This window comes from Engystomops pustulosus, chromosome 9, assembly GCF_040894005.1.
Source record: "Engystomops pustulosus chromosome 9, aEngPut4.maternal, whole genome shotgun sequence".
Lineage (NCBI taxonomy): Eukaryota > Metazoa > Chordata > Amphibia > Anura > Leptodactylidae > Engystomops > Engystomops pustulosus.
The window spans coordinates 106,637,520-106,661,301 of NC_092419.1; the positions used below are offsets into that span (position 1 = coordinate 106,637,520).

At 47.2% G+C, this 23,782-nt stretch overlaps 1 protein-coding gene across 3 annotated transcripts; it reads right to left on the reverse strand.

Annotated features, from left to right (window-relative positions):
* Window positions 1–44: 44 nt before the first annotated feature.
* On the reverse strand, window positions 45–19,361 carry LOC140077844 (inter-alpha-trypsin inhibitor-like). 3 transcript variants are annotated; one of them, XM_072125384.1, is made up of 6 exons: window positions 19,128–19,361; window positions 1,533–1,690; window positions 1,348–1,450; window positions 660–827; window positions 246–419; window positions 45–146 (listed from the first exon to the last, which is right to left on the reverse strand). In XM_072125384.1, exons 2-6 carry the CDS (start codon window positions 1,617–1,619, stop codon window positions 139–141), a joined length of 540 nt encoding a protein of 179 aa, XP_071981485.1. In that variant the 5' UTR covers window positions 1,620–1,690; window positions 19,128–19,361; the 3' UTR covers window positions 45–138. The 3 variants fall into 3 exon arrangements, with proteins under 3 accessions (XP_071981485.1, XP_071981486.1, XP_071981484.1); XM_072125385.1 differs by lacking the exon at window positions 19,128–19,361 and adding an exon at window positions 4,668–4,760 and having other exon boundaries at window positions 1,348–1,399; XM_072125383.1 differs by lacking the exon at window positions 19,128–19,361 and adding an exon at window positions 4,668–4,760.
* Between the last annotated feature and the right edge of the window lie 4,421 nt (window positions 19,362–23,782).

Sequence of the window (23,782 nt, forward strand, 5' to 3'; positions counted from 1 at the left end):
TTCTCTGATAATCTCCCAAGTTTTGACGTCACAGACAATTTTATGACAACTTTAGGTTTATTTCATGATGGAGGATGAGTCTTCCCGTTACAGATCCATCTCTGCAGGTTACTCATAGTCTATCGCTCCGCTCCCATCTTACTGATCTGTAATGTAAAAGCAGTAAGAATAGAAGATTATGACACGTGTTCGGGATCTCATGGCTTAATGACATGGAGCGGATGGACATGCGGAGCAGCACTCACCATTTGTAGGGACTCCACAGTACTCCTTACATTCCTTCTCTGTGTAGAAGTGGTTACCATTTCCTTGGCAGCCGCCATATTGGAAGGTGATGCACTTTCCTTGTGTGGCATCAAATGCCCAGCGAGGGTGGATGCCCCTGCAGGGTCCCCGGACTATGGGTAAGCGGCAGGCGGCTGGAAGAGAGATGATCGGATCAGCCAGGATCAGGAATACGGGCTCCGGGGGGCTCGATAAGCCTGGATAATGGGTATGGGTGGGTGGCAGTTGTGGCAGGGGTCTGCTTGTACATGCAGGGACACCATCCATTAGTAGCTTTACAATGGACATGTTGGACAGAGCCCCCTGTTTCATGGTGGGGTGCTGTTCCTATGCTCCCTCGGTCTGGCGTGGCCATAGCTCCTGTATGTCCTCACCTTCTGTCCTGCAGGTCTGGAGACAATCTTGCTCTTTTAAAAACCTGTTCCAGTTTCCACCACAGCCGCCATAATGGAACCTCTCACAGGTCATGGAGGAGGGGTCGTAGAAATAGCGGAAGAAATACCCAAAACATGGACCAGGCTTCGGGGACAGGTAACATCCGGCTGCAAGGGGGAGATAACACATCTGGGGTTTTACATTAGTTATTTGTCTCCACCAGGAGATGATGGAGGTGCCAAGTCCCATAAATGAACGGAATTATATCCCAGGATTGTAGCTTCTCCAAGTGACGGGATACGGATATGATATCAATTGGATAGAGAAGGGTTGGAGGTCAGCAAAGCTTTGGGGAATTATGATTAACTGTTTCTGATGGAGGAAGAGGGGGGCGAGTCTCTTCATTTTCTTCTTTTGTTAATTTTTCAAGTAAACATAGATTCCTTCATTCACTGGAAGCAAGTGGAGATCTGAATAAAAGTCTCTCCACAATGAAGTTAGCCAGACCCCCCCCCCCCCCTCCATGAGAAGAAAGCACTGCTACTATCTATGTGTCATGTCATTGGATTGAAGGGACCAATAAAGATGAGGATGACCTTTTAAGAAGTGCTGGACTCTGTTATCACAGAAAGTCTACCTCTAACTAATATTGTATTTTGGTACGAGAGATGATGGCGTCGCACTCACCGGATTTGCTGGACGCCTCCGCTGCCTCATTCCCTGCTGATCTCTCAGATCTCTGAATATGAAAAGATAAAATCCAGGTCATTCTGTGTATCATGTCTGTTTGCTGTCAATGAATAGAAGAATCTCAGTATGTTAACCCTTTATGACACCCTATAGATCCCCCCGCAGTCATCTCTGGATCTTACCCTATTGGGGACGGGGTCTTCACTCAGGATGGGGGTCACAGTCAGTAAGAGCAGGAGGGGCGGCAGGAGACACAGATAAATCTTCATCCTGATGGTCCGGGGTACACTGCCGCCTCTGTCACCTCCCAAATGTGTAATGTGTCAGCGGAGGAGGGGGCCTTTGAGGGGACACAAACTAATCAATGAATTGATCAGAAGAGCAGAATTTTTTTTTCTTATTTACATGCAATTATGATTTCAGGGGACCCGGGAACTATTGATTTTAGGGGAGACAAGGATCAAATATGTACAATCCCCAAGGGGTAATATTATGTACCAACAGATGTATCTGGCAGTGGCTTATTCCCCTCTCTGCTTTTATAATACATGCATCCTCAGCTAAGCTACGTGAAACAGTGACACTTGGGGGGGACAGGACAGGGACACGCTGACACTTGGGGGACAGGGACACGCTGATACTTGGGGGGACAGGACAGGGACACGCTGACACTTGGAGGACAGGACAGGGACACGCTGACACTTGGGGGGACAGGACAGGGACACGCTGACACTTGGGGGGACAGGACAGAGACACGCTGACACTTGGGGGACAGGACAGGGACACACTGACACTTGGGGGACAGGGACACGCTGATACTTGGAGGACAGGACAGGGACACGCTGACACTTGGGGGGACAGGACAGGGACACGCTGACACTTGGGGGGACAGGACAGGGACACGCTGACACTTGGGGGACAGGACAGGGACACGCTGACACTTGGGGGACAGGGACACGCTGATACTTGGGGGGACAGGACAGGGACACGCTGACACTTGGGGGACAGGACAGGGACACGCTGACACTTGGGGGGACAGGACAGGGACACGCTGACACTTGGGGGGACAGGACAGGGACACGCTGACACTTGGGGGACAGGATAGGGACATGCTGACACTTGGGGGACAGGACAAGGACACGCTGACACTTGGGGGGGACAGGACAGGGACACGCTGACACTTGGGGGGACAGGACAGGGACACGCTGACACTTGGGGAAAGGACAGGGACACGCTGACACTTGGGGGACAGGACAGGGACACGCTGACACTTGGGGGGACAGGACAGGGACACGCTGACACTTGGGGGGACAGGACAGGGACACGCTGACACTTAGGGACAGGACAGGGACACGCTGACACCTGGGGGGACCGGACAGGGACACCCTGACACTTGGGGGGACAGGACAGGGACACGCTGACACCTGGGGGGACCGGACAGGGACACCCTGACACTTGGGGGGACAGGACAGGGACACGCTGACACTTGGGGGGGGGGGGGACAGGACAGGGACACGCTGACACTTGGGGGACAGGACAGGGACACGCTGACACCTGGGGGACAGGACAGGGACATGCTGACACTTGGGGGGACAGGACAGGGACATGCTGACACTTGGGGGGACAGGACAGGGACACGCTGACACTTGGGAGGGACAGGACAGGGACACGCTGACACTTGGGGGGACGGGACAGGGACACGCTGACACTTGGGGGGACGGGACAGGGACACGCTGACACTTGGGGGACAGGACAGGGACACGCTGACACTTGGGGGGACAGCACAGGGACACGCTGACACTTGGGGGGGACAGGACAGGGACACGCTGACACTTGGGGGGACAGGACAGGGACACGCTGACACTTGGGGGTACGGGACAGGGACACGCTGACACTTGTGGGGACAGGACAGGGACACGCTGACACTTGGGGGACAGGACAGGGACACGCTGACACTTGGGGACAGGACAGGACACGCTGACACTTGGGGGACAGGACAGGGACACGCTGACACTTGGGGGGACAGGACAGGGACACGCTGACACTTGGGGGGACAGGACAGGGACACGCTGACACTTGAGGATACAAGCAAGCAATATTTCATGTCCTCTGTCTTGCTTCTTGTTGCAGAGATACCTGATGTGTTTTGAGGTGTCCTGTGTCTCCTCCGTTCTCTCACAGGTCAGATGTTTTTTCTGCTGTCAGTTTTTTTATAGCTCACTCTCACAGAGGTCATTTACTAAGGGCCCGAATCGCGTTTTTCTGACGGGTTATCCAAATAATTCCGATTTTCCGATAATTCCGATTTTCTGAATTGCCCCGGGATTTTGGCGCACGCGATCGGATTGTGGTGCATTGGCACCAGCATGGGGGGGGGGGGGCGCATGGCCGTAACAAAAACCCACGGATTCGGAAAAACCGCCGCATTTTAAAAAAAAAAGTGTTGCTTGACTCGCGCTTACCTGAACCCCGCGTGGGACGGTGAACTTCAGTGCACTCCGACGGAATTCAGTGCTGCAGTGACACCTAGTGGATATCGGGGGAACTATCTTAGTAAATCCTGGCCGGACCCGAATCCTCCGCAGAGAACGCGCCGCTGGATCGCGAATGGACTGGGTAAGTAAATCTGCCCAATTGACTTTTTTCTCTTGATCTTTTCTTTTGGCAGCTGAGATACTCGGAATATAGCTACAGGGCCCATCCTAATATATGGCATCTCCTCTTGCTTGGATATACCTCGATGGTGATTAGGCAGGTCCAACCATGACACCCCTAGTAAGCCAGAGTTCATGTGCATACATATTTTTATCTAGAGATTGTATCATGTTTCATAGGATTAGATACACTGCTAATAAATCAGTAATGCACATGGAAGGATTAGATACACAGCTCAGCAGGCAGAAAGTATACCATGACAGGATACAGAACCGGATTCTGTCTGTTGGAGGCCCAGAGGCAAAATAAATCCTCCCAACTTATGATTGATTTTTAGCTTTTAACGTATTAAAACACAAGAAAATCATAAACACTTTCACAGTGAAGTCCATGAAATCAAAACGTGTAAGAAAAAGGGGCACATTTTTTTTTTGGGCAGTGCATTTGGAATTAATTGTTGCATGAAATATTAAATGGAACCCGCCAGAATAGAATATAATTTGTCCTGTAAAAAACAAGCCCCATAGATCTCTGTAAATAGAAAAATAAAACCGTTCTGACTTTTGGAAGGAAGGAAAGGGCTGAACAAAAAAACGCTGCAGCAATTCACTGGAAACTTAAACACTGACAAAATAAGCGGAGCAGAAACATTTAGAACTTACCTGTGTCCAAATCAAAACTATCCCTGATGAGCTGGTATATTTTAGCTACTACAATGTTTTGGGTGAGTAGTAAATGTCTGGCAATACCTGGTGTTAGGAGGAGTTATGAAGTGCACAGCCAATAAGTTGGCAAGAGAAAAAGTAAATAAAGCTACAACCAGGATAAGCTGTGTAATAGACCTAGGAAAACAGCTGCCACTATGTAATAGGTAGGTTCTTTTGTTTGGCAAGTATTGCTCACGCTTTACACAGTCTCAATAAGATATCAGTGTCCATAATGCTACACTAGTTTGTTATTATATTGGTGGCAGCTATTATGCTTGACTGAAGACTGACTGGTGGTAGTGATTATACTAGACTGAGGAGTGACTGGTGGCAGTGATTATACTATACTGAAGACTGACTGGTGGTAGTGATTATACTAGACTGAGGACTGACTGGTGGCAGTCATTATACTAGACTGAGGAGTGACTGGTGGTAGTGATTATACTAGACTGAGGACAGACTGGTGGCAGTGATTATACTAGACTGAGGACTGACTGGTGGTAGTGATTATACTAGAATGATGACTGACTGGTAATAGTGATTATACTAGAATGAGGACTGACTGGTGATTTTGATTATACTAGACAGAGGACTGACTGGTGGTAGGGATTATACTAGACTGAGGACTGACTGATGATAGTGATTATACTAGACTGAGGACTGACTGGTGGTAGTGATTATACTAGACTGAGGACCGACTGGTGGTAGTGATTATACTAGACTGAGGACCGACTGGTGGTAGTGATTATACTAGACTGAGGAATGACTGGTGGCAGTGATTATACTAGACTGAAGACTGACTGGTGGCAATGATTATATTAGACTGAGGACTGATTGTTGGCAGTGATTATACTAGACTGAAAACTGACTGGTGGCAATGATTATACTAGACTGAGGACTGACTGGTGGCAGTGATTATATTAGACTGAGGACTGATTGTTGGCAGTGATTATATTAGACTGAGGACCGACTGGTGGTAATGATTATACTTGACTGCGGACTGACTGGTGGCAGTGATTATACTAGACTGAAGACTGACTGGTGGCAATGATTATACTAGACTGAGGACTGACTGGTGGCAGTGATTATACTAGACTGAGGACTGACTGGTGGCAGTGATTATACTAGACTGAGGAATGACTGGTGGCAGTGATTATACTAGACTGAAGACTGACTGGTGGCAATGATTATACTAGACTGCGGACTGACTGGTGGTAGTAATTATACTAGACTGAGGACTGACTGCTGGTAGTGATTATACTAGACTGAGGACTGACTGGTGGCAGTGATTATACTAGACTGAGGACTGACTGGTGGTAGTGATTATACTAGACTGGGGACTGACTGGTGGTAGTGATTATACTAGACTGAGGACTGACTGGTGGTAGTGATTATACTAGACTGAGGACTGACTGGTGGTAGGGATTATACTAGACTGAGGACTAACTGGTGGTAGTGATTTTACTAGACTGACTGGTGGTAGTGATTATACTAGACTGAGGACTGATTTGTGGTAGTGATTATACTAGACTGGGGACTGAATGGTGGTAGTGATTATACTAGACTGAGGACTGACTGGTGGTAGTGATTATACTAGACTGAGGACTGACTGCTGGTAGTGATTATACTAGACTGAGGACTGACTGGTGGCAGTGATTATACTAGACTGAGGACTGACTGGTGGTAGTGATTATACTAGACTGGGGACTGACTGGTGGTAGTGATTATACTAGACTGAGGACTGACTGGTGGTAGTGATTATACTAGACTGAGGACTGACTGGTGGTAGTGATTATACTAGACTGAGGACTGACTGGTGGTAGTGATTATACTAGACTGAGGACTGACTGGTGGTACGGATTATACTAGACTGAGGACTGACTGGTGGTAGTGATTTTACTAGACTGAGGACTGACTGGTGGTAGTGATTTTACTAGACTGAGGACTGACTGCTGGTAGTGATTATACTAGACTGAGGACTGACTGGTGGTAGTGATTATACTAGACTGAGGACTGACTGGTGGTAGTGATTATACTAGACTGAGGACTGGCTGGTGGTAGTGATTATACTAGACTGAGGACTGGCTGGTGGTAGTGATTATACTAGACTGAGGAGTGACTGGTGGCAGTGATTATACTAGACTGAGGACTGGCTGGAGGCAGTGATTATACTAGACTGAGGACTGGCTGGAGGCAGTGATTATACTGGACTGAGGACTGTCTGGAGGCAGTAATTATACTAGACTGAGGACTGACTGGTGGCAGTCATTATACTAGACTGAGGACTGGCTGGAGGCAGTGATTATACTAAACTGAGGACTGGCTGGAGGCAGTGATTATACTGGACTGAGGACTGGCTGGAGGCAGTGATTATACTAGACTGAGGACTGACTGGTGGTAGTGATTATACTAGACTGAGGACTGGCTGGAGGCAGTGATTAAACTAGACTGAGGACTGGCTGGAGGCAGTGATAATACTAGACTGAGGACTGACTGGTGGTAGCGATTATACTAGACTGAGGAGTGACTGGTGGTAGCGATTATACTAGACTGAGGACTGACTGGTGGTAGTAATTATACTAGACTGAGGACTGACTGCTGGTAGTGATTATACTAGACTGAGGACTGACTGCTGGTAGTGATTATACTAGACTGAGGACTGACTGGTGGTAGTGATTATACTAGACTGGGGACTGACTGGTGGTAGTGATTATACTAGACTGAGGACTGACTGGTGGTAGTGATTATACTAGACTGAGGAGTGACTGGTGGCAGTGATTATACTAGACTGAGGTCTTACTGGTGGTAGTAATTATACTAGACTGAGGTCTGACTGGTGGTAGTGATTATACTAGACTGAGGACTGACTGGTGGTAGTGATTATACTAGACTGAGGAGTGACTGGTGGCAGTGATTATACTAGACTGAGGTCTTACTGGTGGTAGTAATTATACTAGACTGAGGTCTGACTGGTGGTAGTGATTATACTAGACTGAGGACTGACTGGTGGTAGTGATTATACTAGACTGAGGACTGACTGGTGGTAGTGATTATACTAGACTGAGGACTGACTGGTGGTAGTGATTATACTAGACTGAGGACTGACTGGTGGTAGTGATTATACTAGACTGAGGACTGGCTGGTGGTAGTGATTATACTAGACTGAGGACTGACTGGTGGTAGTGATTATACTAGACTGAGGACTGACTGGTGGTAGTGATTATACTAGACTGAGGACTGACTGGTGGTAGTGATTATACTAGACTGAGGAATGACTGGTGGCAGTGATTATACTAGACTGAGGACTGGCTGGAGGCAGTGATAATACTAGACTGAGGACTGGCTGGAGGCAGTAATTATACTAGACTGAGGACTGACTGGTGGTAGTGATTATACTAGACTGAGGACTGGCTGGTGGCAGTGATTAAACTAGACTAGGGACTGACTGGTGGTAGTGGTTATACTAGACTGAGGACTGACTGGTGGCAGTGATTATACTAGACTGAGGACTGGCTGGAGGCAGTGATTATACTAGACTGAGGACTGGCTGGAGGCAGTGATTATACTAGACTGAGGACTGACTGGTGGTAGTGATTATACTGATCTGAGGACTGGCTGGAGGCAGTGATTAATCTAGGCTGAGGACTGACTGGTGGCAGTCATTATACTAGACTGAGGACTGGCTGGAGGCAGTGATTATACTGGACTGAGCACTGGCTGGAGGCAGTGATTATACTAGACTGAGGACTGACTGGTGGTAGTGATTATACTAGACTGAGGACTGGCTGGAGGCAGTGATTAAACTAGACTAGGGACTGACTGGTGGTAGTGGTTATACTAGACTGAGGACTGACTGGTGGCAGTGATTATACTAGACTGAGGACTGGCTGGAGGCAGTGATTATACTGGACTGAGGACTGGCTGGAGGCAGTGATTATACTAGACTGAGGACTGGCTGGTGGTAGTGGTTATACTAGACTGAGGACTGACTGGTGGCAGTTATTATACTAGACTGAGGACTGGCTGGAGGCAGTGATTATACTGGACTGAGGACTGGCTGGAGGCAGTGATTATACTGATCTGAGGACTGGCTGGAGGCAGTGATTAATCTAGGCTGAGGACTGACTGGTTGCAGTCATTATACTAGACTGAGGACTGGCTGGAGGCAGTGATTATACTAAACTGAGGACTGGCTGGAGGCAGTGATTATACTGGACTGAGGACTGGCTGGAGGCAGTGATTATACTAGACTGAGGACTGACCGGTGGTAGTGATTATACTAGACTGAGGACTGGCTGGAGGCAGTGATTAAACTAGACTGAGGACTGGCTGGAGGCAGTGATTATACTGGACTGAGGACTGGCTGGAGGCAGTGATTATACTGGACTGAGGACTGGCTGGAGGCAGTGATTATACTAGACTGAGGACTGACCGGTGGTAGTGATTATACTAGACTGAGGACTGGCTGGAGGCAGTGATGATACTAGACCGAGGACTGGCTGGAGGCAGTGATTATACTGATCTGAGGACTGGCTGGAGGCAGTGATTATACTGGACTGAGGACTGGCTGGAGGCAGTGATTATACTAGACTGAGGACTGGCTGGAGGCAGTGATGATACTAGACCGAGGACTGGCTGGAGGCAGTGATTATACTGATCTGAGGACTGGCTGGAGGCAGTGATTATACTGGACTGAGGACTGGCTGGAGGCAGTGATTATACTAGACTGAGGACTGGCTGGAGGCAGTGATGATACTAGACCGAGGACTGGCTGGAGGCAGTGATTATACTGATCTGAGGACTGGCTGGAGGCAGTGATTATACTGATCTGAGGACTGGCTGGAGGCAGAGATTATACTAGACTGAGGACTGACTGGTGGCAGTGATTATACTAGACTGAGGACTGACTGGTGGTAGTGATTATACTAGACTGAGGACTGACTGGTGGTAGTGATTATACTAGACTGAGGACTGACTGGTGGCAGTGATTATACTAGACTGAGGACTGACTGGTGGCAGTGATTATACTAGACTGAGGACTGGCTGGAGGCAGTGATTATACTGGACTGAGGACTGGCTGGAGGCAGTGATTATACTGATCTGAGGACTGGCTGGAGGCAGTGATTAATCTAGGCTGAGGACTGACTGGTTGCAGTCATTATACTAGACTGAGGACTGGCTGGAGGCAGTGATTATACTAAACTGAGGACTGGCTGGAGGCAGTGATTATACTGGACTGAGGACTGGCTGGAGGCAGTGATTATACTAGACTGAGGACTGACCGGTGGTAGTGATTATACTAGACTGAGGACTGGCTGGAGGCAGTGATTAAACTAGACTGAGGACTGGCTGGAGGCAGTGATTATACTGGACTGAGGACTGGCTGGAGGCAGTGATTATACTGGACTGAGGACTGGCTGGAGGCAGTGATTATACTAGACTGAGGACTGACCGGTGGTAGTGATTATACTAGACTGAGGACTGGCTGGAGGCAGTGATGATACTAGACCGAGGACTGGCTGGAGGCAGTGATTATACTGATCTGAGGACTGGCTGGAGGCAGTGATTATACTGGACTGAGGACTGGCTGGAGGCAGTGATTATACTAGACTGAGGACTGGCTGGAGGCAGTGATGATACTAGACCGAGGACTGGCTGGAGGCAGTGATTATACTGATCTGAGGACTGGCTGGAGGCAGTGATTATACTGGACTGAGGACTGGCTGGAGGCAGTGATTATACTAGACTGAGGACTGGCTGGAGGCAGTGATGATACTAGACCGAGGACTGGCTGGAGGCAGTGATTATACTGATCTGAGGACTGGCTGGAGGCAGTGATTATACTGATCTGAGGACTGGCTGGAGGCAGAGATTATACTAGACTGAGGACTGACTGGTGGCAGTGATTATACTAGACTGAGGACTGACTGGTGGTAGTGATTATACTAGACTGAGGACTGACTGGTGGTAGTGATTATACTAGACTGAGGACTGACTGGTGGCAGTGATTATACTAGACTGAGGACTGACTGGTGGCAGTGATTATACTAGACTGAGGACTGACTGGTGGTAGTGATTATACTAGACTGAGGACTGACTGGTGGTAGTGATTATACTAGACTGAGGACTGACTGGTGGCAGTGATTATTCTAGACTGAGGACTGACTGGTGGCAGTGATTATACTAGACTGAGGACTGACTGGTGGCAGTGATTATACTAGACTGAGGACTGACTGGTGGCAGTGATTATACTGGACTGAGGACTGGCTGGAGGCAGTGATGATACTAGACTGAGGACTGACTGGTGGCAGTGATTATACTGGACTGAGGACTGGCTGGAGGCAGTGATGATACTAGACTGAGGACTGGCTGGAGGCAGTGATTATACTGATCTGATGACTGGCTGGAGGCAGTGATTATACTGGACTGGGGACTGGCTGGAGGCAGTGATTATACTAGACTGAGGACTGGCTGGAGGCAGTGATTATACTGATCTGATGACTGGCTGGAGGCAGTGATTATACTGGACTGGGGACTGGCTGGAGGCAGTGATTAATCTAGGCTGATGACTGAAAGGTGGTAGTTATAGTAGTAGTAGTGTTATGTTTATACGCTTCACCACCCCATATATAGATTATGATGAAATCATCACTCATTCCAGGGAATAATGTATTCAAGCATTTTATTGGTAGTGGTAAAGCAATCCAAAATCTAGTAATGTGCAAGCTTTGGGACAGGTCCTTTGTCAGGCATTAAAAGTATATACAAAAGTATACATTATGATACAATTGCAGCCGAGATCCGGGGTGCACGTCACTAATAGATCACACCGCATGTGCTGGATGTCGGCTGGCGGAGCGGCGCCTTTAACATAGGGCATGTGACACAATTTGCAAATTAAATAAGGCGCTCAGTCCGAATCAGTCGGACTGTCTGAAGGCACACCCCCTAATTTGGGTCGCATGGAAGCTGCGCCACAAAAGGGTTGTGTGCAACACAATCCCAGCGCTCACACTTCTTATATACCTGTGCAAGCCATTTTAGCCTAGAAGAACATGCACAGTCTGACAAAAGTGCGTGCAACCCTTAGTAAAAGAGCCCCACTGGGGCAGATTTACTTACCTGGTCCAGTCGTGATCCAACGGCACGTTCTCAAATGCTGATTCGGCTTCTGCCGGGATTCACTAAGGTCGTGCTCCCGATGTCCACTAGGTGTCGCTGCTGCGTTGAAGTCCGCCGGAGTTCACCTCCTCCGTCTCGCTCCTCCGTCTTTAAAATTCTGTGGTTTTTCCGCATCCATCGGATTTTCCCACGGCCGCGCCGGCCCGATTTCTGTCGCGTGAAAGCTGGCGCCGATAAGCCACAATCATATCACGTTCCCCAAAATCCCGGGGCAAATCGGAAAAATTAGGGAAACCCGGCAGAAAAATGCAATTCGGACCTTTAGTAAATGAGCCCCACTGTGTTCCTTGTGCTGCCTTTGGACTAAAGGGAAAAGAAATGAAGTAATTTTAGCCATTTTTGTACATAAGGGGCAGTATTATAGTAGTTATATTCTTGTACATAGGGGGCAGTATTATAGTAGTTATATTCCTGTACATAGGGGGCAGTATTATAGTAGTTATATTCTTGTACATAGGGGGCAGTATTATAGTAGTTATATTCTTGTACATAGGAGGCAGTATTATAGTAGTTATATTCTTGTACATAGGGGGCAGTATTATAGTAGTTATATTCTTGTACATAGGAGGCAGTATTATAGTAGTTATATTCTTGTACATAGGGGGCAGTATTATAGTAGTTATATTCTTGTACATAGGGGGCAGTATTATAGTGGTTATATTCCTGTACATAGGGGGCAGTATTATAGTAGTTATATTCCTGTACATAGGGGGCAGTATTATAGTAGTTATATTCTTGTACATAGGGGGCAGTATTATAGTAGTTATATTCTTGTACATAGGAGGCAGTATTATAGTAGTTATATTCCTGTACATAGGAGGCAGTATTATAGTAGTTATATTCCTGTACATAGGAGGCAGTATTATAGTAGTTATATTCTTGTACATAGGGGGCAGTATTATAGTAGTTATATTCTTGTACATAGGGGGCAGTATAATAGTAGTTATATTCTTGTACATAGGGGGCAGTATTATAGTAGAAATATTCTTGTACATAGGGGGCAGTATTATAGTAGTTATATTCCTGTACATAGGGGGCAGTATTATAGTAGTTATATTCTTGTACATAGGGGGTAGTATTATAGTAGTTATATTCTTGTACATAGGGGGCAGTATAATAGTAGTTATATTCTTGTACATAGGGGGCAGTATTATAGTAGTTATATTCCTGTACATAGGGGGCAGTATTATAGTAGTTATATTCCTGTACATAGGGGGCAGTATTATAGTAGTTATATTCTTGTACATAGGAGGCAGTATTATAGTAGTTATATTCCTGTACATAGGGGGCAGTATTATAGTAGTTATATTCTTGTACATAGGGGGCAGTATTATAGTAGTTATATTCTTGTACATAGGGGGCAGTATTATAGTAGTTATATTCCTGTACATAGGGGGCAGTATTATAGTAGTTATATTCTTGTACATAGGGGGCAGTATTATAGTAGTTATATTCCTGTACATAGGGGGCAGTATTATAGTAGTTATATTCTTGTACATAGGGGGCAGTATTATAGTAGTTATATTCCTGTACATAGGGGGCAGTATTATAGTAGTTATATTCTTGTACATAGGGGGCAGTATTATAGTAGTTATATTCCTGTACATAGGGGGCAGTATTATAGTAGTTATATTCCTGTATATAGGGGGCAGTATTATAGTAGTTATAGTCTTGTACATAGGGGGCAATTTTTATTAGTAAAAACAAACAAAAATTTACAATACATTCTTGTCAGAATGAAAAATAAAACAATTATTTAACAAAGATCAAACACATCAGCAAAATAATGAATTTAGAGTAACTTCAAATTAAAAAGTCCATCACTGGTAATAAGGGAAAAAAAGAAATAAACAGAATTCCATGACATATAATCCATCACTGTAGATTTATGTTCCTCCATAACTGAACATTCTCACTCTTTTTCCTGAACTCTAATGATCGGATCCACCTCAGCTCTGATAGTATCTGTGTGACTGCGGTCATGGGCTGGAAGGACTCATTATGGACGGACACTCTGGTCCTGGTGTGCCAGTGGTAGTATTTAGTTACCGTGATGATCAGGTACATGGTCCCCCTGTCGATGCCGGCTACCTGTGGTGTCACCCCATAGATTATGTCCGGGTAGGTCAGAGACTGCAGTCTTGGTATCCTAAGCCTGCGGGACACCTCCTGCCATATCCGTCTCCCTCCCTGGCACTCGGTAATGAAGTGCTGCATCGTCTCCTCCTGCTGACAACCCAAGGGACACATACGGTCTGAGACACTTAAAAACTTTAAATTACCCCTAACAAAAAGTTTCCAATGTCGAATAGTTTTGCAGGAAGCCTAGGACTATTGAGGAGCGTCAGACTTTTCTGCAATGTGGCCGTTGTGCAGTCCCTCAGAGCTGGCTGTAAAGTATAAAAGGTCCTACAGACACTGGTGTAAAGGTCCTTCCTGGTCTTACTCTCCAGATAGGTCTTATCTATTCTCCACTTTTTCACACACCTGAGACCATACTCCAGATACTGGGGGAGGAAGCCAGGAGTCCATCGGCCCCTCTTGAGACTGCCGCCTCGCACCCAAGACTCTGCAAAAGGCAATATCCAGTCCCTGACACTACTTACCCACAGGAGACCATTATTTGAGTCCAGGCATCCAAAATTAACTTTCAGAAACATGGAGTCAAAAAAGACCCTTGGATTTAACATATCCAGCCCACCCTCTCTCCTCTGCAGGTAGGTGATCCCTCTTTTTACTGGGTTCAACCTGTTCCCCCATAAAAGCTGGAAGAACAGGCTAAAGAGCCTAGCGGAGAAAGATTCTGGCAAAGGAAAGACGACAGAGACGTAGAGGAAGACAGGGACCAGGTAAGTCTTCAGCAGAGTAACCCTTTCTCTATAGGTCAGCCTCCAGTTCTTCCATCGCTGAATCTTTACATTTCCGGTTTCCAACTTCTCTTCCCAATTTAGTTTGGCATTGTCTTCCCTCCCAAATTTAATCCCAAGGATCTTAATATGGGTGGAGGCCTTGGCGAACTGTGGCAGATCAAAGCCAGGAGCAGTATCCAATGTCCAGAAAGCTTGACTCTTCTCAAGGTTGACCAGAGACCCGGAGGCCCCTGAGTAACTTCTGATGGCTGTGGATAACATCTCCACCTCACGAGGCTCAGATATCACCACAGTCACATCATCCGCGTAGGCGACTACCTTCAAAGGCAAGCAATGGGGGACCGGCACCCCCTGAAAATCACACCGCTGCAGTGATCGCAGAAACAAGTCTATGGCAAACACATACAGCAGTGGACTCAGGGGGCAGCCCTGTCGCACCCCGGCCTCTACTTCAAAAGTGTCCCCCTGCCAACCATTGATCAGAGGAAAGCTCTTCGCCTCTCTGTACAAAGTTCTCAGCCAATCTATAAATTGTCCCGGAATACCGTACTTTGACAAAGTGGCCCATAGATAATCGTGATCAACCCTGTCAAAGGCTTTAGCCTGGTCCAGACCTACAACATATCTCCCACACCTCAGGGCTTTACATCTCTCAAACATCTCTCTTATCGAGATGACTGCTCCAGAGATGTTCCGCCCTCTTACTGTGCCGTACTGAGAGCCTGCCAACAGTGCCGAGGACAAACAGACTAACCTAGAAAACAGAATTTTTGCCAAAATCTTCCGGTCAACATTCAAGAGGGCGATCGGCCTCCAGTTCTTGATGTCACTAGGCTCCTTACCTTAATAAGGGAGGACACTCTCATGGATGGAGGCATCAGGTGATTTTCTAGACAATTTGTAAGCACATCCACAAGGATCGGGGCTAAGAGGTCTTTAAACTTTTTATAAAATTCTGCTGTTATCCCATCTGGTCCTGGTGCCTTCTTCAGATGTAACTTATCAATGGCCTCTTTAACCTCCTCCTCTGTTATTCCTGCTGTCAAAGGAGAAAAGTCCAAATCTTTAGTGTCAGGACCTGGAGTTGCCTCCAAGAATTGAGCCATTTTCTCTTTATCCAAAACCTTCTTCTGAAATAACTCAGCATAGTAGGATCTCACCACCCCCAGGATACCCTCCCGAGATTCCTGTAAAACTCCCTGGGAGTCAGTGAGACCTGTGATCGATTTTTTTTCCACACGTACCAGGCAATTTTCATACGGATCAGGAACGCCGAGAGTCCCGTAATCCCGTTCTACAACAAGAGACGTGTAGCGGCTGTACTGATACTGCTTTATCTCAGATTTCAGTCGGTCAATCGTTTGTTTGTCCCCCCCACCCGCCGAATACAGTGACTCCAATTCTCTCCGCAGCTTGAGATACTGGCTGTACTTACTCTTACCCTTCTTCACTGACAGTCTCTTTAAGAGGGACCTGATCTCCTCCTTGACGTTCTCCCACCAGTCAGATATGTTGTCATAGAAGTCTACTCTCTGGAGCTGGTCCTGAAAAAGGGAGTGGATACAATTCTGGACACAGACATCATCCAGGATGCTAGAATTGAGCCTCCATAACCCCCGACCAATGTCCGAGCGGTTAGAGGCTCCCATACAAAAAAATAACGCCAGGTGATCAGAATATGGGACGGCCTTCTCACTCATCCCACTAACAGTCTCCGAGGGACTCACAAATGCCATGTCAATCCTACTGCTCCTGTCAGCACATGTGTAGGTGTACTTGGGTTTCCTGCCACCCAGGGTAAACACATCACATAGATGGGCCTGTGATATGATGCTCTTTAGGACTTTGGAGTCTCTGACCACTGCTCTGCCCGAGGACCTGTCACCCGATGTCAAAGTAACATTAAAGTCACCCGCCATTATCACAGGGATTGAGGTAAATAGATATTGTTTTACCTCATTGAACAGCTGGATTCTCTCCGTCACTGTCTGTGGGCCATAGATGTTGATCAGCCGGAGCCGCCTACCATGGATTGTCCCTTCCAGCACCAGGCACCTCCCCATAGCGACCTCCGTCAGCCTGTGCACCGTCACGTCTGTGGTGTTAAACAGTATGGCGACCCCGGCGTACGGCTCCACAGCCAGTGACCAGTAAGAAGGACCAGACCGCCACTCACGCTCAGCCTCACGGAGATGCCCTAAGGTGGTCAGACGGGTCTCCTGCAGGAAGATAACATCAGCGTCCAGATATCTCAGGTGGTCATACACGGCGTGTCTGGTCCTTCTTACTTTAATGCTGTTAACATTGCTAGAAGCAACTCTTAGAGAGAATACAGCCATCACAATGATAAAGAGCAGAGCAGCGACCCCCATCATCATGAGTCAGAGTCAGATTCCCTCTGCCTACCACCAGTCTCCATGTCTGACAGGGGGTCTCCAGCTTCAGAAGAAGGGGGCTTCTTTTTTGTCGGAGGGTCTTCTGTATCCCCGTCACACTCATTATCAATGCGTTCTAACTCACGCTCAAAATCTCCATCTGACTCTGATAAGACATCAAATCTATTGGAAAGGACCATGACCCCGGCATCACCACTGGATTTTTTCATGGTCTTAGACCCTGCACCATACTCTGTCTCAGGCTTACGGGAGGATTTGTCTTTTTTCTTTCTTTTGTTCTTTTTGGCCTCCTCATATTTGGTAGTAGATGTTATAGAGGCTGCTGCCTGAGGCTGGTCCTGAGTGACAACCTCCATATTCTGCTGAGTGCGGACTGCTCTCTGAGGTTCTGGCGCAGTATCACCTGACCCCTGCCTAGTTAGTATTAGACCTGACATCAAGGCCTCCTCCTCTAAGGCGTCTGCCTCCTGCACCATCTCATCATCGGAGAAATCCCTGGCGATGTTGTGCCAGGCCTCCGGGCAATCCTTGTGTGGGTGGCCCATCTCTCCGCAGAGGTTACATCTGACCATCTCACAGGTGGCACTGAGATGGCCGACCTCCCCACACAGGTTGCACTTTACTACTGTGCATACTTTGGCCACATGCCCGATCTTACCGCATCTAAAACACTTTCTCGGCTGCCCGGGATAGAAGCAGACGCCTTTCTCTCTGCCTATGAAGAAGCTGTTGGGGAGGTGCAGGGTGATGTTATTATACTGGCGTAACTTCACCAGTACCTTCCACCCTCCAGTCCAGATACCGTCGGCGTCTCTATTCTTGGTGAGGTCAGACACAAGATCACAATGGCGCCTGAGCCACACCAGAATATCCTGAGGGGGAACAGACTTATTCCAAAAGATGATATTTACCACTACGGTACCTGGCCTGGATATGGGGACAAACGTGAACTTACACCAGCCGTCAGTGTCCCTGAACCGGGGGAGTTTGTCCCAGAACCTATCCAGACTAGACATGAGCTTAAAGCTGACATCATAGCCCTGTCTGTCTGGAAGGTTGATGACTGCCAGGATGTCATCAGGCGTGAACCCCATCTGGCGGCACAGGAGATCCCGCACCACAAACCTCCTATCTGGGAGATCTTCCTTAGCGCCTCTGTTCTTAAAGCGCACCACGTTCCTCCTCTTAAACGCCTGCCCGGAGTATTGTGCACTGGAGGTAAAGGAGGGAGCACCGCGGCTCCAGGCATTTCTAGGAGGCTCTTGACGGGGTTCACTCTGGCTATTAGGGGGAGGGTCTAATCTAGGGGGATCTGACTTATTTGGGGGGCTTGATGTTAGAGGGGGGAAATCACATACATCATCCTGTACAACCCCCTGCGCCCCATCCACCTCTATGCTATTATTAGATGGTTGCATATCCCAGACAGACTGAGGGTCCCCTCCATCCCCCAACCCCTCAGGTTCATCAGAATGTCCCCCAGTCTCGGTCACAGCAGCACAGATCTCCTGGGACAATGCATCAGTCTGACACACAGAGGAAAATGCTTTGTCTTGCTGCTGCGCAGTCACTGCTGGGACTTGTTGTACCACATCCTCGTGCTCCTCAGTGACTGCTGCAGAGGTCTGCGGCTGATCCTGCGACTGTCCCTTTTGGAAGGAGAAACTAGCAGGTTTCAGTACAGGTGTTGTAACACGGGGCGCATCTGGGATCTTGGGTCTGGAGTCACAGCTCTGCCTCTGCTGAGAGAAGCGCTCCCTATTCCGATATGTCTCAGCCAGGGTTCCCATCTTCTCCAGAACACAGTCCATGTCCCTCACCACCTGTGCCAGCTCTATGCTCAGTGAGTGCAGCTTGGTATCATACAGTCTCTTACTCTCTGGATGCGCAGTTTTCAGGTTATACATACAGTCTATCTGCATCTGCAGCATTTCCTTATGGTGGCTAAGCTCCCCCATCCTCCTTACCAGTCCTGGGATCTCCTCTGCTAGCCTCAGCTCAGGCGCTCGCACGGTCTCCTTCCCCTGCTGTGCTGGTCGGGGTGCTGCTCCAGGTGGTCTAGGAGCACCCGTCTCCTTTGCAGCTCCAGTCTTTCTGCCTGCAGTGGCAGAGCTTGAGGCCTGTTCACACTGTGCAGGGACACTCAGCGGCTTAGCTGTAGATCTGGTGCGGCCTGTGCAGGCCATGCTGGACACCACATCCTTCTGCAGTAAGTTCTCTTGCAGGGTTTGTCTCTCCAGGGATGTTCTTCTCTGTCTGGGTGCAGGAGTGGGGGGGCTGTGCACCTGCTGCTCGTCCTGCACTCACCACCTGTGCCGCTCCATGCTGGCCGGGCCTGGGACTCACTTCCATCATTGCTTCACTCACTTTGTTTTCTTGTATCTTCTTTACAACATCCATATTCTGTTGACTTTCTTCCTTACAAATGACTCTGGGATTTCCATCCCTTGTAGAAATTGTATGGGAGTTTTCTCCCGGTGTAGGCCTGGAAGCCTGGGCCTTGCTTGGGGAATCTCCCCACCCAGGGTGGCCCCGCCCTGGGCTCGCTCCAGACATCAGGAGACTCAGGAGCTCAGCTCTAACACAACCTCCCAGCAAGGGGGCAGTATTATAGTAGTTATATTCTTGTACATAGGGGGCAGTATTATAGTAGTTATATTCTTGTACATAGGGGGCAGTATTATAGTAGTTATATTCCTGTACATAGGAGGCAGTATTATAGTAGTTATATTCTTGTACATAGGGGGCAGTATTATAGTAGTTATATTCCTGTACATAGGGAGCAGTATTATAGTAGTTATATTCTTGTACATAGGGGGCAGTATTATAGCAGTTATATTCCTGTACATAGGGGGCAGTATTATAGTAGTTATATTCCTGTACATAGGGGGCAGCATTATAGTAGTTATATTCTTGTACATAGGGGGCAGTATTATAGTAGTTATATTCCTGTACATAGGGGGGCAGTATTATAGTAGTTATATTCTTGTACATAGGGGCAGTATTATAGTAGTTATATTCCTGTACATAGGGGGGCAGTATTATAGTAGTTATATTCTCGTACATAGGGGGCAGTATTATAGTAGTTATATTCTTGTACATAGGAGGCAGTATTATAGTAGTTATATTCTTGTACATAGGGGGCAGTATTATAGTAGTTATATTCCTGTACATAGGGGGGCAGTATTATAGTAGTTATATTCCTGTACATAGGGGGCAGTATTAAAGTAGTTATATTCCTGTACATAGGGGACAGTATTATAGTAGTTATATTCCTGTACATAGGGGGCAGTATCATAATAGTTATATTCTTGTACATAGGGGGCAGTATTATAGTAGTTATATCCTTGTACATAGGGGGCAGTATTATAGTAGTTATATTCCTGTACATAGGGGCAGTATTATAGTAGTTATATTATTGTACATAGAGAGCAGTATTATAGAAGTTATATTCTTGTACATAGGGGGCAGTATTATAGTAGTTATATTCTTGTACATAGGGGGCAGTATTATAGTAGTTATATAGCACAAGAAAAAATGTTTGAAGATCAGCTCACCCCTATGATGGTCCTCGTTTGGCCAGGGAACGACAGGTTGCACGGGAGCCTGGGTCCAGTCCGGACTTTGGACCGCCACTCGGGCGAAATGGAAAGTTTTCCATTATAGTAGTTATATTCCTGTACATAGGGGGCAGTATTATAGTAGTTATATTCCTGTACATAGGGAGCAGTATTATAGTAGTTATATTCTTGTACATAGGGGGCAGTATTATAGTAGTTATATTCCTGTACATAGGGGGCAGTATTATAGTAGTTATATTCCTGTATATAGGGGGCAATTTTTATTAGTATAAAACAAAAATAAATACAGAAATACTTTTTCCATCAAAATAAATCATAGATCATTCAGTATAAATCATACATGTTCAAAAAAATTTAAATTTATATTAAATGTAACTTAAGAGTCCATTTTGGCTGAAAGGGAAATAAAGAAAAACATAAGAAAACATATGCATCCACATTATATAATCAGACATATTTCATTCTAGATGGATGTTCCTCCAGAGTCTTATATTCTGCCCCTTTTTCCTGACCTCTAGTGACCGGATCCACCTGAGCTCGGACATGATGAGGCTTATGGCCTTATGATGGTGGAATGGCTCGCTATGTATGGACACTCTGGTTCTCATGTGCCAGTGATAGTACTTGATGACCTGTATAACTATGTACATGGTCTCCTGGCTGAAGTTATGTACAGAAGGTGTCACTCCATACAGCATCTCGGGGTACCTGAGGGACTGCAGTGATGGGATTCTTAGCTTGGTGGATATGTCACGCCAGATGTTCCGTCCACCCCAGCACTCTGATATAAAGTGGACCATTGTCTCCTCCTGCTGACACCCGAGGGGACACATGCGATCAGTCACACTTAGGAATTTTAGATTCCCCCTCACAAACAGTTTACCCTGTAATGAGAGCCAGGCAATGTCACGAAACTTATAGGGCAGCCTCCGACCATTCAGAAACCTCAGACTGTCCTTTAGGGTGGCGGTTGGACAGTCTGGGAGTGCCAGTTGTAAGCAATAGAAGGTCCTGCAGACTCTGGAGTACACATCTTTTCTGGTCTTAGTTTCTAGGAAAGACTTTTCAATGCCCCATTTCCTTAAACACCGTATCCCATACTCCAGATACTGGGGGAGGAAGCCAAGAGTCCATCGACCCCTCTTGAGACTGCCGCCTCGCACCCAAGACTCTGCAAAAGGCAATATCCAGTCCCTGACACTACTTACCCACAGGAGACCATTATTTGAGTCCAGGCAACCAAAATTTACTTTCAGAAACATGGAGTCAAAGAAAACCCTTGGATTTAACATATCCAGTCCACCCTCTCTCCTCTGCAGGTAGGTGATCCCTCTTTTAACCGGGTTCAACCTGTTCCCCCATAAAAGTTGGAAGAACAGGCTAAAGAGCCTAGCGGAGAAAGATTCTGGCAAAGGAAATACGACAGAGACGTAAAGGAAGACAGGGACCAGGTAAGTCTTCAGCAGAGTAACCCTTTCTCTATAGGTCAGCCTCCAGTTCTTCCATCGCTGAACCTTTACATTTCCGGTTTCCAACTTATCCTCCCAGTTTAGTGTGGAATTGTCTTCCCTCCCGAATTTCACCCCAAGGATCTTAATATGGGTGGAGGCCTTGGCGAATTGTGGCAGGTCAAAGCCAGGAGCAGTATCCAATGTCCAGAAAGCTTGACTCTTCTCTAGGTTGACCAGAGACCCGGAGGCCTCTGAGTAACTTCTGATGGCTGCAGACAACATCTCCACCTCACGAGGTTCAGATATCACCACAGTCACATCATCCGCGTAGGCAACAACATCCAGGGGCAAACAATGGGGGACCGGCACCCCCTGAAAATCACACCGCTGCAGTGATCTCAGGAACGGGTCGATAGCAAACACATACAGCAGTGGACTCAGGGGGCAGCCTTGTCGCACCCCTGCCTCTACCCTGAAAGTGTCCCCCTGCCAACCATTGATCAGAGGAAAGCTCTCAGCCTCTCTATACAAAGTCCTGAGCCAATCCAAAAATTGTCCCGGAATACCGTACTTTGATAAAGTTGCCCATAGATAATCATGGTCAACCCTGTCAAAGGCTTTAGCCTGGTCCAGACCTACAACATATCTCCCACACCTCAGAGCTTTACATCTCTCAAACATCTCTCTTATCGAGATGACTGCTCCAGAGATGTTCCGCCCTTTTACCGTGCCGTACTGAGAGCCTGCCAAGAGTGCCGGGGACAAACAGACTAATCTAGAGAATAGAATTTTTGCCAGAATTTTCCTATCAACATTCAAAAGGGCGATCGGCCTCCAGTTCTTGATGTCACTAGGCTCTTTCCCTTTGGATAGCAGGATCAACGATGAGACCCTCATGGATGGAGGCATCAGGTGATTTTCTAGACAATTTCTGTAAACATCCACAAGGATTGGAGCCAAGAGGTCTCTAAACTTCTTATAAAATTCTGCTGTAATACCGTCAGGACCTGGTGCCTTCTTCAGATTTAACTTATCAATGGCCTCTTTTATCTCCTCCACCGTTATTCCTGCTGTCAAAGGAGAAAAGTCCAATTCTCTAGTATCAGGGCCTGGAGTTGCCTCCAAGAATTGGGCCACTTTTTCCTTACCCAAAGCTTTCTTCTGAAACAAGTCAGTATAGTACGATCTCACCACTCCCAGGATTCCCTCCCGAGACTCTTGTAAAACACCCTGGGAGTCAGTGAGACCTGCGATCAGTTTTTTCTCCACACGCTCCCGGCAATTCTCAAATGGATCAGGTGCCCCTCGGGTGCCATAGTCCCTTTCCACTACCAGGGAGGTGTACCTACTGTACTGATACTGTCTTATCTCAGATTTCAGCCGGTCAATGCTTTGTTGGTCATCCCCACCCGCCGAATAGAGTGACTCCAATTCTTTACGCAGTCTCAGATACTGGCTGTACTTACTTCTCCCCTTCTTAATTGACAGTCTTTGCAAGAGGGATCGGATCTCCTCCTTGACGTCCTCCCACCAGTCGGCCATGTTGTCATAAAAATCCACTCTTTCCATTTGATGATGAAAGAAAGAGTA

Excerpts from the sequence above, each read along its gene's own strand:
- LOC140077844 (XM_072125384.1), bottom strand. The coding sequence starts at position 1,619 with ATGAAGATTTATCTGTGTCTCCTGCCGCCCCTCCTGCTCTTACTGACT. Across the intron at positions 1,451-1,532 it reads AAGACCCCGTCCCCAATAGG|CAAACAGACATGATACACAG; the intron begins GTAAGATCCAGA and ends ATTCATTGACAG. Across the intron at positions 420-659 it reads CCAGACCTGCAGGACAGAAG|CCGCCTGCCGCTTACCCATA; the intron begins GTGAGGACATAC and ends TCTCTCTTCCAG.